At 42.1% G+C, this 15,045-nt stretch overlaps 1 protein-coding gene across 3 annotated transcripts in view; it reads left to right on the plus strand.

Annotated features, from left to right (window-relative positions):
* ESR1 (estrogen receptor 1) overlaps window positions 1-15,045 on the plus strand; it is a 387,331-nt gene that overhangs the window by 360,708 nt on the left and 11,578 nt on the right. For 2 of the 3 annotated variants that reach the window (XM_033939699.1, XM_033939702.1), the window contains exon 7: window positions 617-763. The exons of the other annotated variant lie outside the window; for it this stretch is intronic. In XM_033939699.1, the coding sequence (XP_033795590.1) occupies window positions 617-763 (147 nt within the window). The remainder of the gene's footprint in view (window positions 1-616; window positions 764-15,045) is intronic. 3 annotated transcript variants of the gene reach the window in all.

The raw sequence follows: 15,045 nt of genomic DNA on the forward strand, positions 1-15,045 counted from the left end.
GAAAAGAACAGTCTTATGACTTTTTGAATGTGCTGATAAAAAACAAAGATAATAAACAAAGAAAAAAAGGAAAAAAAGAAGTTTATGTGGTTGTAACACTAGTAGAAGTGGTATTTTTGTACAATTTTGGCTATCAAAAGGATGGTCATATGTGCCATCTGTTCCACATGATAAATTTCAAGCCCGAGTGAACTTGGAAATTTTTTTTCATAAATTACGACTGAAAAAGTTTTTTTTATAGCCCAGTGGCTAGATCTATTGTTTAAAAAAAAAGAGCACATGGTTCCCTCCTGGTCCACTGGACCCATTGCTATTAGCCTTTAAATCTCTGGTTCTTGTGGATTTAAGGAAGTGGGGCAGCGATACTGGTCAGACCACTGTGGGGACAAATACGTTTATTTAAAATATATAATTTCTGTTAAAATTTACACATGTATACATATGAATGGCAGGCATGTAAAAGACCTTTGTAATAGAACATATACTGGACCCCAAAGTCCTTTGTAATAGAACATATACTGAACCCCAACATGGTTCGTGTTTCGGCCACAGGGGCCTAGTAGATGGCGCCAAATGATAAAAAAAATCAATCAAACAAAACTGAGTTTACTTGCAGAAAAGCAAGCAGAGGTGCCTGTCACCTTGTGCAATGTGGAAAATGCCAACGCGATGCCAGGAAAACGCTGCGATAGTCTAAAACCGCTTGTGGATTTAAATCATCTAGAATCTGGATATCACCGTAAAGCCTATAATTTGAGTAAAGGTGAGTGGAAAGCACTGCAAGATCTGCGGGAGGATAAATCTATTATTATCCACCATGCAGATAAAGGTGGGGCTGTTGTGTTATTAATAGAACTGATTACATGCAGGAAGCACAGTAGTAATTGTCCGCCACTACTGTATATAATAAATTGGACACAAATCCATTGATGGAAATTTTTGAAAAGCTGTGCTGTCTGAGAGTGTTAAAGATAAATTTGTCACAAATAAGGAGGAGAAATAATTTTGTAATCCATATTTTCAAGTGTCCATACTATACCTGTTACTGAAGATTCATAAATCTTTGGAGAATCCACCTGGACATCCGATCATGTCTTCCACTAATTCTGTGTTGGAGCAAGAATGTAGACACCTTTTTCTCTCCATGCATAGAACAAATTCCCTCTTATATTCAACAATAAAGTAGAATTAGGAATGCACAAAACTAACCCATTAGGAGACATTGAAGACTACTTTTGATAGTGCATCTAAGTCAGACTTTGGACGTTTCCTACAAGATGTCCAAAAGTTGGGGGCAGAGAAACATCCATTTTCAAAACCGCTGGCCATCCAAATTTTGGTCATCAGGACCAGAGAATGATATGGGGAAAAAATTTTTCCCTGTCACCGCCCCGTCCCCGTGACCACCGGCCCTGTTCTCGCCCCGTCCCCGCAACAACTGTCCCCACCCCATCCCCGCGACCACTGTCACCACCCCGTCACTGTCCCCGTGACCACTGTCCCCGCAGCATCTATACAAGCCTCAGTGCTGCAATATTTAGCTTATTCCTTCCTTATAAATCAAAGTTCTGGCTGCTGAACTAGAGAAAGAGATGTTCAGCTGGCAGGGCTTAGATTATAAATTTTTATCAACACAACTAATATACTACTTTATCCTAAAGCAAAAAAAATAGAAATATAAATTTTTTTTCTACCTTTGTTGTCTAGTTTCTGCTTTCCTCATCTTCTCATTCATTTCCTTCCATCCACTGTCTGCCTTCTCTGTCTCTTCCATATGCTCTGTTACTGTGCCTCTCCCTTCCATCTCTCCCTCCTCCCCCCCCTAATTGGTCCGGCACCCATCTTCTTCCCTCCGCTCCCCATAGTCTGTAATCTCTCTCTTCCCCATTTCCCTTCAGTGTCTGTTCCGCTCCACCCCACCTTCCCCAGTTCCCTTCAGCATCTTCTCCCAATTCTCTCTTCCTCATTTCCCTTCAGCTCTGTTCCTCTCCACCCCTCCTTCCCTCCCTCTCTCTCTTCCCCAGTTCCCTTCGGTGTCTGTTCCTCCCCACCCCACCTTCCCCAGTTCCCTTCAGCTTCTGTTCCTCTCCATCCCACCTTCCCCAGTTCCCTTCAGCGTCTGTTCCTCCCCCTCCTCCAGTCCATCATTGCTATTCCAACTTTCAACAGCTGTAGCCACTTTCCCCCAGCCTGAACACTTCCTGCCTCTTAAGTTCAGCCCATTCAAGCTAGCACCTAAGGCCACTCTTCTCTGGAGCTGGCATGTTGGTTGCTTCTTTATTCTGGTCCACATGCACTGGCGCTCACTGCAGCACCTCTCTCAGGCGAGTGGGCAGCAACCTCTGCTGATTTGTATGAGCAGACTATCTCTACCTTCCCCAGTTCCCTTCAGCGTCTTCTCCACTGCAGCTTTCCTCCCTTTCTCCCTCCCTGCCCCTTACCTTCGTGGCAGGCAATTTCTAAATTTCCTTCCTATGGGCAGCCAGAATGTTGAAGTCACGTGTGGCTGCAGGAAATGTTATCACTGATTCAACTTCCGATTGCATCAGAGATGACCTTTACGGCAGCTACACGCAATTTCAATGCTCCGGCTGCTTGTAGGAAGGAAATTTAGTAATTGCTTGCCGCAAAGGTAAGGGGCAGGGAGGGAGAAAGGGAGATGCTCAGACGGGGCGGCGGTGGCAGAGATTGGGCAGCAGTGATCAGTAAGGAGGGAGATGCTTGGATGGGGTGGCGATTGGGTGTCAATCAGTAAGGAAGGAGGGAGCGCGATCGGTAACTGTTCGCATTTCCTCCCTTAACTACGGAGACAAGGCTATTCACCGCTCCACAGGGCGGTGAATGGCCTTGTCCCTGTAGCCACGGTGAAGGTCACCCACAGCTTACCGCGGGTAACAGCCACCATGTCATTCTCTAATCAGGACATCAAACCTTAGAACACCTAACTTTCTGGGCCACAAAATCCTCCATGTTCAAAACGTCCATATTCATATCATTTGGACTTCAGTGTGTGTGTGGGAGGGAGGGGGGACAGCACTGAAATGGATCGGCCACACAGACATACCAACAGAGAAGTGGGGGTAATGTTTATTATGCTTTTTTTTTTGCATGTAAGGCCTGATTTACATGTGGAAAAGGGTTTTAACAAAAGTGCACTACTATATATGCAGGTAACAAATACACACATGAAAAGAGTGCAGCTAATTTTACATGACCTACATGTAGGCATTTCCAAGCACAAAGTTCAGATGGAGCAGAGCAGGAGCTATGAGGAACATGTGCATATTAAATAAAATGAACACGGAGTCTACATGCAAGCATATATACCTTGTCAGAGTAGATGGAAATGTATGTGTTAGAATTTGTTCTGGATGTAGGAACTCTTTTATAAATGAGCATAGGTGCTTATAGTTCCTTTATAAACCAGGATTAAAATAATTGCCTTTTTGGACTTATAATGTAGTTGTTGGTTAAAAAAACAAGCTCTTATGGCTGGATTCTGAATAGGACGCCCAGTCTCAGCATTCGTCTAAACGGTTTTTGAGAATTGCACATGGGCGTCCTATATAAAATTGCAAACCCTGCCTAACTGTACTGGTTTTAATTATTTTATCTTTTTAGGCTTTTTATTTACTGTCTTAATTTATTTTATAGTTTGTCTGCTCTTCTCACCTCTGCCGCCGCAAAGCGGCGGCCCGCCGGACTCCTCCCCTACTCAGGTCAGCGCATGCCCTATAAAACAAGATCCTTTGCGGCGCGCGCCGAAGGAGCGCGCAAAAGGAGCAGGATCTGCTCCTTTGTTCGCTCCTTCGGTCGCCTCCCGAGGGCGCCGCCAAAAACCACTGCTCTATAATTTTTTCAAGACGTCCTAATCTTAATGTTGCACACATCATTTACACTATCCTGACTTTGTTTTTCTTCCTTTCATCTGTCCTAAAGTTTCTTAATCAAACAAAAGAACTCACAAAAATGGATTTCCAACAAATTCCAATTCAACTAAACAATAGACCCAATTTTCATAAATCTTCTAGATCGATCCCATGCTCACTTCTACCTATTCCTACGCTTCCTTCTTCCTCAACTGACTTTACATTACAGCCTATTCTAGCTAGTAAAATACTTAACCAGACTAAATCCCTAAACTTAAAATTAGGCCTGCTCAACACTAGATCACTCAAATCCAAACATCACCTTATCAAAGACGCCATCCTCCAACAAAACTTACATATTCTTTGTATTACTGAAACTTGGCTATCTGATGGAGAGGAAGCCTATCTTTCCTTTTGTTGTCCCCCTAATTACGACTTTTTATGGAACCACCGTCACAAACGTAAGGGCGGAGGTTTAGCCATAATTTTTCTCAAAAATTTAATTAAATCTCAGGATCAATCTGCTATCAATTCCACTATTGAATATCTCCATTTCAAAATAAATTCCACAAATAAAACTGACTTTCTCTTATTATATCTTCCCCCTCCAATAGACTATTCAAAATTATCCTCACTTCATAATTTACTTTTTGAATTTTGCTCAACTGCTAACTGCCCAATCATACTGGGTGACTTCAACATCCATTTTGATAATCATAATAACCCACAAACCTTAGAAACTATCAAACTCTTTAATGACCTAGATCTGCAAATATTGATTCATGATCCCACTCACCAGGCTAAACATATTTTAGATATGATTCTAATTCCTTCTTCTGAATCAATATCCTATTCCACTCCGAAAATTCTTTCAGTTCCCTGGTCCGATCACTGCCTAATCTCTTTAAATCTTCACTTCCCCAAACAAATGATACCAAATTATTCTTCCAAAACCAAAACATATTCATACAGGGACTTTTCTCAATTAGAAAATTCAGACATCTCATCAAAATTTAGTCCTTCAATCATCATTCCATCATTTGAAACAATTGACGAACAACTTTATTACTGGAATTCAAACCTAGAATCCATACTAAATACTAAAACACCACTAGTTACTAAAACTATAAGCAACAAAAAACCCAAAAATCCGTGGTATTCCAAAAAGCTATCTTTAATCAAGACTCAACTTCGTGCAGCAGAAAGGAAATGGCGCTCTTCAAAATCCCTCACCAACCTTCAAAAATTTAAAGACACCTCTCTCTACTATAAACAAGAAATTACCCAAGCAAAAAAATCTTTCTACAATAACAAAATTCAAAAGGCAAAAAACACTTCTGTCCTCTTTAATATTTTAAAATCATTTAACCCAGAAAAAAACAAAAATATGCCAAATCAAACATCATTACTGACAGCGCAAGAATTAGCTGACTATTTCTGCAAAAAAATATCAACAATAAGACAAACATTCTCGTCCAATATACTAATCTCTCCGGGTTTGGAAAACCTATCTACAAATAACTCTATTCCAACAGCCAAATGCACAAATTTCAAAATTCCAACTATAAAAGACATTGAAAGACACCTCAAGTCAATCAACTTAAAAGGTTCTCCTACTGAAATTATTCCGCCATTTTATATCAAAAAATATTTCGATTTCTTTGGTCCTTTTATTCTATCACTCATTCAAAAGTGTTTATCTTCTGCTACCGTTCCTTCTGCTTGGAAAACTTCCACTGTAATACCAATTTTAAAAAACTTTAAGTCCAGCCAAGATGACTCATCTAACTACCGCCCCATTTCAAATCTTCCATTCCTAATGAAACTGACGGAAAAACTAGTTTTCGAACAACTATCTGACTTCATTGAATCCTCTAATGCGTTACATCCGAACCAAACAGGTTTTCGTAAATATCACAGTACCGAATATTCCATGATTGGTCTTGTCACTAACATTCACTACTTCCTTGACCATCACAAATCTGTAGCTCTCTTTTCCTTAGATCTATCCGCAGCCTTCGATACCATAGATCATGAAATTCTTCTCAATCGTTTACAATCACTAGGAATAGAGGGCCAAGTCTTACAATGGCTAACCTCCTTTTTATCGGATCGTCTCTCCAGAGTTAAATTCAATGAAACCTATTCCGAATTTTTCCCCTCATCTTTTGGAGTTCCACAAGGATCAATACTTTCTCCTCTTCTATTCAACATTTTTCTATCCCCACTCATCACCATGTCACAGTCACTAGGATTTACAACCTTTTCTTATGCAGACGACATTCAACTGATGCACCCTCTCAATCCAGAAAACTCTGCAGAAATAAAAATTATCAATGACAAACTAGAAAAAATTAAAAACTGGCTAAACAATAACAAACTGGTTCTAAACACTCAAAAAACCAAATCCATGCTTTTCACTTGGAAAAGAGATATATCCCAAAAAATACCATTCACACTTGACAATATTTCTATAGAACCGGTACCTAAGCTAAAAATCCTAGGTGTAACACTTGATGTAGATCTATCTTATCACGATCATATCAGTGTAATAGTCAAATCATGCTTCTACAGACTACGGCTATTACGTTCAATCTCCACATTCTTAGATACTAAATCCCTCAATATCTTAATTCACTCACTTATTATTTCCAAACTGGACTACTGCAATTCTCTTCTAATTAATATAACTCAAAAAGAAAATAGACGCCTCCAAATCATCCAAAATACAGCAATCAAACTAATCCATAACGCAAAGAAATTCGATCATGTCACCCCCTTACTAATTAAATCACACTGGCTTCCTATAACCCATAGAATTACGTTTAAAATTTTATTCCTGGTTTACAAAACTTTAACCTTCAATGAACCTCAATATATTGCTAAAATGATTGTCCCACACAAAACTTTACGTTCTCTTAGATCTTCTTCTTTACAATTGCTCTCAGTCCCCTCATTAAAAGTCATAGGTACTAGGCGAAATGATATGTTTTCTGTAAAAGCCCCCTCATTGTGGAACTCCCTTCCAAATTTCATTAAAAACGAAACTGACCTCGTTGTTTTTAAGAAAATTTTAAAAACTTACCTATTTCAAGACGCGTTTGACATATGAAATTCCACCTTTTAGCACTTTTTAGGTCCAATATTCTTTCTAACCCCTTAGTACCTAATGTGTTTCCCCTTCGATGTCATTCTCTAACAAAGAACAAGACTGTAACTTTTCCCCTTCCTTCCCACCCCCCCTGTTCGTCTAATTTTGTCTGTCTTATGTTTAACTATTGTAAATTAATTGTATTACCACACTCTGATGGTTTTTATTATTGTACATCGCTTAGATGTTATTATAAGCGATTCATCAAATAAAGGTCAAACTTGAAACTTGAAACTTGAAACTAACCACCCCAATTCTCTAACCGGTGTCTATGTCACAGGCACTGGTTAGAGAATTGTGTTGCCGCTGAGCTGATCGCTGCAAGGCAATCTCCCTGCCTCGATCAGCTCAGCAGCTGCAGCAGGAAACCAACCTACCACGAAGTCAGCTAGCAGGAGGGATGCTCAGTCCCTCTTGCTGGAACTCCCGAAGCTCGTCCCCCAAAAAATGTCTGCGGCAGTAGGAGTGCTAAATTCCTTCTGCCGCCATCACCCAAAAATCACAGGCAGGAGGAATGCCCAATCCCTTCTGCTGGAACTCCCGAAACCCCCCCCCCATGTCCATTGCAGGAGAAGTTCCCAATTCAAGTTTCAAGTTTATTAGATTTTAATATACCGACCATCAAGCAAATATCTGGACAGTTTACATTAGATTTAAAAGAGATAGATAAGAATAGGAACAATTGAAGAAATGTTAAGTAATTTAAATAATATATAGTGAACATTAAAGACATTAACAAGACGGACTTGACAGTGAGGAGAGAGGGAATGGATGGGTAAAGTTACATTGTAGGTAGAAAAAGGAGAAAGAGGGGTTGGGAAAAAAACATGTTGGATGGGGATAAAATATATAGAATGTTTATAAAAGAGAGAAATTAGATAGAAGAGAAATTAAGAAGTGAGAAATTAAATAGAAGAGAATGCATCACGAAATAAAAAAGTTTTTAAGTTTTTCTTAAATTTGTCAAGGTGTTGTTCGTCTCGAAGTGGTTGTGGAAGGGAGTGCCACAATGTCGGGGCAGTTACCGCAAAATTTATTTTGCGTGTGTAATAAAACTCTTTTATAGACGGAATCAATAAGAGATTTTGATTTGAAGATCTCAAAGTTCAAGTAGAGCACTGAGGAATGAGAAGTTTGTGAAGATATAACGGCAGGTGAGAAGATTTTATTTTGAATGACAAAAGGATGATTTTGTAGGTGATTCGATACATCACGGGTAGCCAGTGAGCTTCTTTTAGAGCTGGCGTAACATGATCATATTTACCTAGGTTATAGATGAGTTTTATTGCGGTGTTTTGTATAAGTTGAAGGCGGCGAATTTCTTTTTGTGGGAGGCCATTGAGTAGGGAATTACAGTACCGTATTTGCCGGCGTATAAGACGACTTTTCAGTACCTTAAAATCCTCCCCAAAGTCGGGGGTCGTCTTATACGCCGGGTACTGTTTACATGCCCTTACTTTACATTAGAGAGCTGCACGGGGACGCCCCTAGGGTCGCGGGGATCCCGTGGGGACGCCCCCTAGGGTCGCGGGGATCCCATGGGGACGCCTCCGAGGGTCGCGGGGCTCCTGCGGGGCTGGATGTACTCAGTCTTCTGGATGTACGCGGCTCTTCTTCTCCCTACCTTCTCTGCTTGCAGCACAGAGCCGAATGGAAGTCTTCCCGACGTCAGCGCTGACGTCGGAGGGGAGGGAGGGCTTAAACAAAGCTTAAACAAAGCCCTCCCTCCCTCCGACGTCAGCGCTGACATCGGGAAGACTTCCGTTCGGCTCTGTGCTGCAGGCAGGGCAGATAAGGAGAAGGAGAGTAGCCTCGCGGTTCGAGTGGCTACCAAGGGAGAGGGGCGGCCCGCCCCGCTCCGGTTGCAGCACAGCCGGCCAGGTTCCCTTACTTTTGTGGCACTTCCTCGACCGACCGATAACAGCCCGGGTCCGACAATCCTCCCTGCCCTGTAGCCGCGAATCTAAATTACCTTCTTACAGCAGCTGTAAGAAGGTAATTTAGATTCGCGGTTAAGGGCAGGGAGGTTTGTCAGACCGGGGCTGTTGTTGGTCGGTCGGGGAAGTGCCACAAAAGTAAGGGGACCTGGCCGGCTGTGCTGCACCCGGGGCGGTAGAGAAGGAGGGGGGGAGAAGGACGCTGAAAGGCCATGGTGAAGATAGGAGGGGGGGGAAGGACTCTGAAAGCACTTGAAGACAGAGGAGGGAGAAGGAGGCTGAAAGCACATGGGGGAATACAAAGGGGTGGAGAAGGACGCTGAAAGGCCATGGGAAGGGCGGGGGGGGAAGGACTCTGAAAGCACATGGGGAAGACAAAGGGGTGGAGAAGGACGCTGAAAGGACATGGGGAAGATGGGGGGGAGAAGGACACAAAGGAAATGAGGAAGAGAGAGTAGGGAGAAGACGCTGGCAGGGAAGAAGACAGATGCCAGACTATGGGGGGAGCAGAGAGAAGAAGATGGGTGCCAGACCAATTTGGAAGGGAGAAGAAAGGGAGAGGCACAGTAACAGAGCAAATGGAAGATGCAGAAGGAAGAGAGATAGTGGATGGAAGGAATTGAATGAGAACATGAGGAAAGCAGAAACCAGGCAACAAAGGTAGGAAAAGAATTCTATTTCTTTTTTTTTTTTTTTGCTTCAGGATAAAGTAGTATATTAGTTGTGTTGATAAAAATTTATAAACATTAGAGGCTCTGGTAGAAACCCGTTTACAAAGTATGTATTCTTCCCAATTAATATTTTCAAATTAATAAAGTCTTTTTGCTTATTTGTAAATGGGTTTCTACCAGAGCCTTTAATTCAGTAGCATAATTAAATGAAATAACTATTTCTGAAGTTTATAGGGACGGGCGGGGACGGAGGGGATTCCTCGCGGGGACGGGTGGGGATGGAGGGGATTCCTCGCGGGGACGGGTGGGGACGGAGGGATTCCTCACGGGGACGGGTGGGGACGGGTGGGATTCCTCATGGGGACGGGTGGGACTTTGGCAGGGACGGGTGGGGACGGGTGGGATTTCTGTCCCCGCGCAACTCTCTACTTTACATGCCCTAACATCTCCTTCCTTACCTCCTTATGGTGCTTACGGTACTAGTAAACCTGCCGGGACATCAGCGGGGCCATGGCGGGACATCAGTGTGACAAGGGTGCCAGCTCCTTCATCCTGCGCAGCGGGAAGCAGCGGCGCTCTGGCCCCACCCCTTTTCTCTTTACTACGTCTCTCGCACATGCGGCCGTGTGTGGAGTCTAGCCCTTAAGGAAGTTGCGGGGGCGAACAGGAGGCTTTTGAAGGCTTTTAAAGGGAAACTGTCATGCCAGCAAACTTGCTAGGGACTTGCCCGGCACTTGCTCTCTCCCTCTATGTGTTATCTTCCTTCTATCATTGACAGTTTCAGTTTGGTTAACAGTTTAGAAAACAAATAGCATGGCAGCTCCCATGGATTTATTGTTCTATTCAGCTTTAGTGAATTAATTAAAATTGTTGAAATAAATTCTGATGTTCTTTTAAGTTTTATTTGTTGTGCAGAAGGTGTGCGGAAGAAGGGGTAGTCTTATACAGCGAGTATATAACAAACTCTATATTTTAACTGTAAAAGTTGGGGGGTCGTCTTATATGCCCAGTTGTCTTATACGCCGGCAAATACGGTAATCTAGGTGAGAAATAATTAGAGAATGAACAAGAATTTTAATAGATTCGGTTTCTAGAATTGAGGTCAGTGAACGAATTATGCGTAGTTTAAAGAAACATGTTTTAACTACCGAACTAATATGGTCATGAAATGATAGGTCTATATCAATGGTAACTCCTAAGAGTTTTATTTTTGTCTCCATTTGAATTGGGATAGATTTAATAGCAATTTTTTCTGGGAGAAGTTCAGGATTTTTGATTGAAAATAGAAGACCGCGAGATTTATCTATGTTGAGAGAAAGTTTATTAGAATGAAGCCAATCGTTTATGGAGTCCAGTTTATTGTTTATATCTTTTATATCAGACGTTTTGGAAATATTTATTGGGTGAAGGAGTTGTATGTCGTCTGCATAGGCAAAGATCGTGAATCCGATAGATTGTGCTAAGGTTAAGAGGGGAGATAGAAAGATATTGAATAGTAAAGGGGAAAGAATGGAACCTTGCGGGACCCCATACGTTAATGATATAGAGGGAGAAGTTTCATTTCTGGCAAAGACTTTAAAGCTGCGTTCTTGAAAGTAAGATGAAAACCAAGATAGTGCCGTTCCTGTGATACCGCACTCTTTAAGTCTATTTAGGAGGAGCGAATGGTCAATGGTGTCAAAGGCTGCAGATAGGTCGAGTGAGATAAGAAGGACAGATTTTTGGTGGTCATGATAGTAGTGTATGGTTGAAATAAGGCCTAGCAGAGATAGTTCAGTTGAATGTGATGAACGGAAGCCTGTTTGGCAGGGGTGTAAAGCATAGGTTTTTTCAATGAATTCTAACAGTTGTGTGTGTATGATTTTTTCCGTTAGTTTAGATATTAAAGGAAGATTTGCAATTGGACGGTAGTTTGCTGGGAGTGAGGGATCTAAATTGTGAAGTTTTATTTTTGGAAAAACAAGAGCAGTTTTCCATGTCAAAGGGACAGAACAGTTGGAAAATGATTTAGATATCATTTCCCAGAGATATGGACCAAAGAAAGAAAATAATTTTTTAAGAAGAAAAGGAGGAATACTTTCAAGAGGAGTGTTAGAGGTATTGAGAGATTTAAATATTAGTAGTAAATTTGCTAGTGAAGGCATTGTAAATGTAGAAAAGGTACTGAATGATAGAGTGGAAGAGTCATTGGTGATATGGGAGGGGGGAGAGGATGGAGGTGTTCGGAAATGTGTTCTGATATTCTTAATTTTATTGTCAAAAAAGTTTATTAGTTCAAATGCAGAGGGAGTAGTAGTTAGGGGTAGTTTTTTAGTAGAATATTTTGACAGAGATTGTGCGAGATTGAAAAGTGTTGAAGAATTACGAGTGGAAACAATAAGTTTGGCATAATATTCCTTTTTAGCTTGTTGAATAGCTTTTTTATAGTAAGAGGATTTTTCTCTGTAAAGCAATAGGAAATTAGGAAGGTAGATTTTTCGCCATTTATGCTCTATGGAGCGAAGTTGTCTGCGTAAAAGAGTAAGATTTTCGTTGTACCAGGGTTGTTTTTTATGAGTTAGGTTTGAAGTAAATTTCTTTTTTCCTTGTTGGGGTGCAAGGGAGTCTAGTAGGGATTTTGTGGAAGTATACCAGAGGGAGGTTTGTTCGTCAAGAGGAAGAGAAGAAAAGTCAGTGAGGTTTAGATTGAAATGGTTCTGGATGGAGGTAAGAGTGATTTTATTAGTATTACGGATTGTGGATGCATCTTTTTTGTTTTGATTTTGGACGATTCCTGAGGGTAAGGAAAAATCTAGTTGCCAATTAATAAGTAGGTGATCCGACCATGGTATAGAATGGAATTGGAAATTTTGAAATAAATGAGAAGTAGATGTGGGACAGAAAATCATGTCTATTGTGTTGCCAGCCGTGTGGGTGGGCAACGAAAAAAGAGGAGTTAAAGAAAGGTCGGAGATCAGCGTTAAGAGTTCAGAGGTATTGTGATGGTTGGGCAAATTAAAATGAATGTTGAAGGATAACGGAGTCTGGATATTTAATATTGAATTCAGAAATAGTAGAGAAAAGAGTTGAGAGTGAAGTCTTGTTTACAGGAGGGGGAAGATAGATTAGAAGAAAATTAAAAGTGTGAGAGAGTTTAATGGAAAATGGAAGAGTTTCAACTGGGGAGGTGGCAGAAAAATTAGAAGAATTAGGTTGGAGGGGAATGGAGGTATGGTAAATAACAGCTACTCCACCTCCTTTTTTGTTTAAGCGAGGTTGAAAGATAGTCATGTAATTGGGGGGGCATGCTTGAGTTAAGTAAGCTTCTTCTCCTTGAGCTAACCAGATTTCGGTGAGGCATAGAATTTGGAGTTTGTGTTGAATAATAGTATCATGAATGAGGTGATGTTTATTTTTTAGGGATCGTACATTTACTAAACCAATGTTGAGTTTAGAAAGAGAATGAGGTGGGGTAGTGAAAGAAATAAGAGAGGGACAAATTGGAATGATGGTGTATGATCTTGCCCGTATTTCTGTAGGATAGGGGATTTTCTTAAGAGGTCGGCGGCCCCAAAAGTTGGTAATTGAGGACATTATTTTGTTGTTAGTAGGTTGAGAGATGGAAAGAAAGTGTTGTAATGGGGTGTGAGATAGTGGAGGAAAGATAGAAAGGTTGAATATTAAGAGTAGCGTTGCAAATAGAAAAGGAAGAAGGAGAAATACGTTAATAGTGAAGACTTTATTAAAAAGATGAAGTGAGGCATGAAGGAGCTGCATGAAGGAGCGCATAAAGGAGCAGAAATAGCAGGTTAAAACTTTAGGCAGAGAGACAATAAAACAAATAAATCTTAAAAGTGTCTAGCGTTGGCTGTCAGTGAGTCAGCAGGCAGTGAGTAGTGAGCCAATATGGCGTGCGCCGCAAAGCAAGGGAATTTGAAGGAAACAGAACTACCGGTGGTGGATAGTGGGCGGAGTCGTCGGCGCCGCCGCAAAGCGGCGGCAGTCCCTTTGGGGAGCAACAAAGCCTGTTAAAATTGAAATGGACAACCATTAGGAGAAAGGTAATACTACAAACTTAATAGATAATGGATAGAGAAGTTAGAAAGAAAATGAAGAAATAGACATAGAATAAGGTCAAACATAGAAAATAGAATACAGACAGACATGGAATAAATGTTTAAGATAAATAATAAACGATACTAACTGTTTTAAAGTAAGTGGAATTAAAAAATTAAAATAAAACTTGAATCAGTAATTAAAAAAAACAGAAATAGCAGGTTAAAACTTTAGGCAGAGAGACAATAAAACAAATAAATCTTAAAAGTGTCTAGCGTTGGCTGTCAGTGAGTCAGCAGGCAGTGAGTAGTGAGCCAATTCCTCCTGCCACCATCGCCCGAAGATCACCGGCAGGAGGGATGCCCACTCCCTCCTGCCAGAACCTCCCCTGAAAACTTGCCCCACCAACCCCCACCAGCCCATCCAGATCCAATCCTACCTTTTTCTTGTAGGCCGGCCGGAGGGATGCTTACTCCCTCCAGCCAGCATGCCCACCTCCACAGAATGGCGGGCCTTCCACTTCCCAAAGCATCATGGGATGCATCGGGGAGGGGCCTAAGGACCCTCCCATGGAAGGTGGCCTAAAGTATCTTAGGCCACTCTCAGTGCATCACAATATGCATCGGGAAGGGGAAGGCCCATTATTCTGTGGAGGTGGGCCTGCTGTCCAAAGTGAGTAAGCATCGCTCCTGCCAACCTACAAGAAAAAGGTATGGGAGTGTGTTTCCAGGTGAGCTTCGGGTGTGTCATGGTGAGGGCAAGTTTTCAGGGGGGGTTCCTGCAGGAGGGAGTGGGAATCCCTTCTGCTGTTGATCTTCAGAGGGGAAGGGGGTTCCGGTAGTAGGCTCAGCATCCCACTTGCTGTTGATCTTCGGGAGGGGGGATTTCCGGCAGGTAGGACTGAGCTTTCCTCCTACCAGTGATCTTCGAGCATTGGCGACAGAAATTGGGCATTCTTCCTGCCATGGCATTGGCATTGGGCACTCCTGCCATGGACATTCAGGGGGGCTTCGGTGGTTCTGGCAGAAGGGCCTGGGAATCCCTCCTGCTGGTGATCTTTGGGTGATGGCAGCAGGTGGAATTGTACACTCCTCCTGTTGCAGACATTCGGGGGGTGGAGGGGGGCTTTTGTGGTTCCAACAGGAGACACTGGGCATCCCTCTTGCCAGCCAACTTTGCGGGGAGACGGATTCCCTGCTGCAGCCACTAAACTAATTATGGCAGGGAGATTCCCTTACCGTGATCAGTTCAGTGGCGCATCTACATTTTAATTGTCCATTGCGGCCCTAGGGAAATGCCTAGAGCCACCTAAGCTCACCTAAGGCCACTTCCAGGTGAAACAACACCCATGCCTTGGGCGAACTTAAGTGGCCCTATGCGTT

Source organism: Geotrypetes seraphini, chromosome 3 (assembly GCF_902459505.1).
Source record: "Geotrypetes seraphini chromosome 3, aGeoSer1.1, whole genome shotgun sequence".
Taxonomy (NCBI): Eukaryota; Metazoa; Chordata; class Amphibia; order Gymnophiona; family Dermophiidae; genus Geotrypetes; species Geotrypetes seraphini.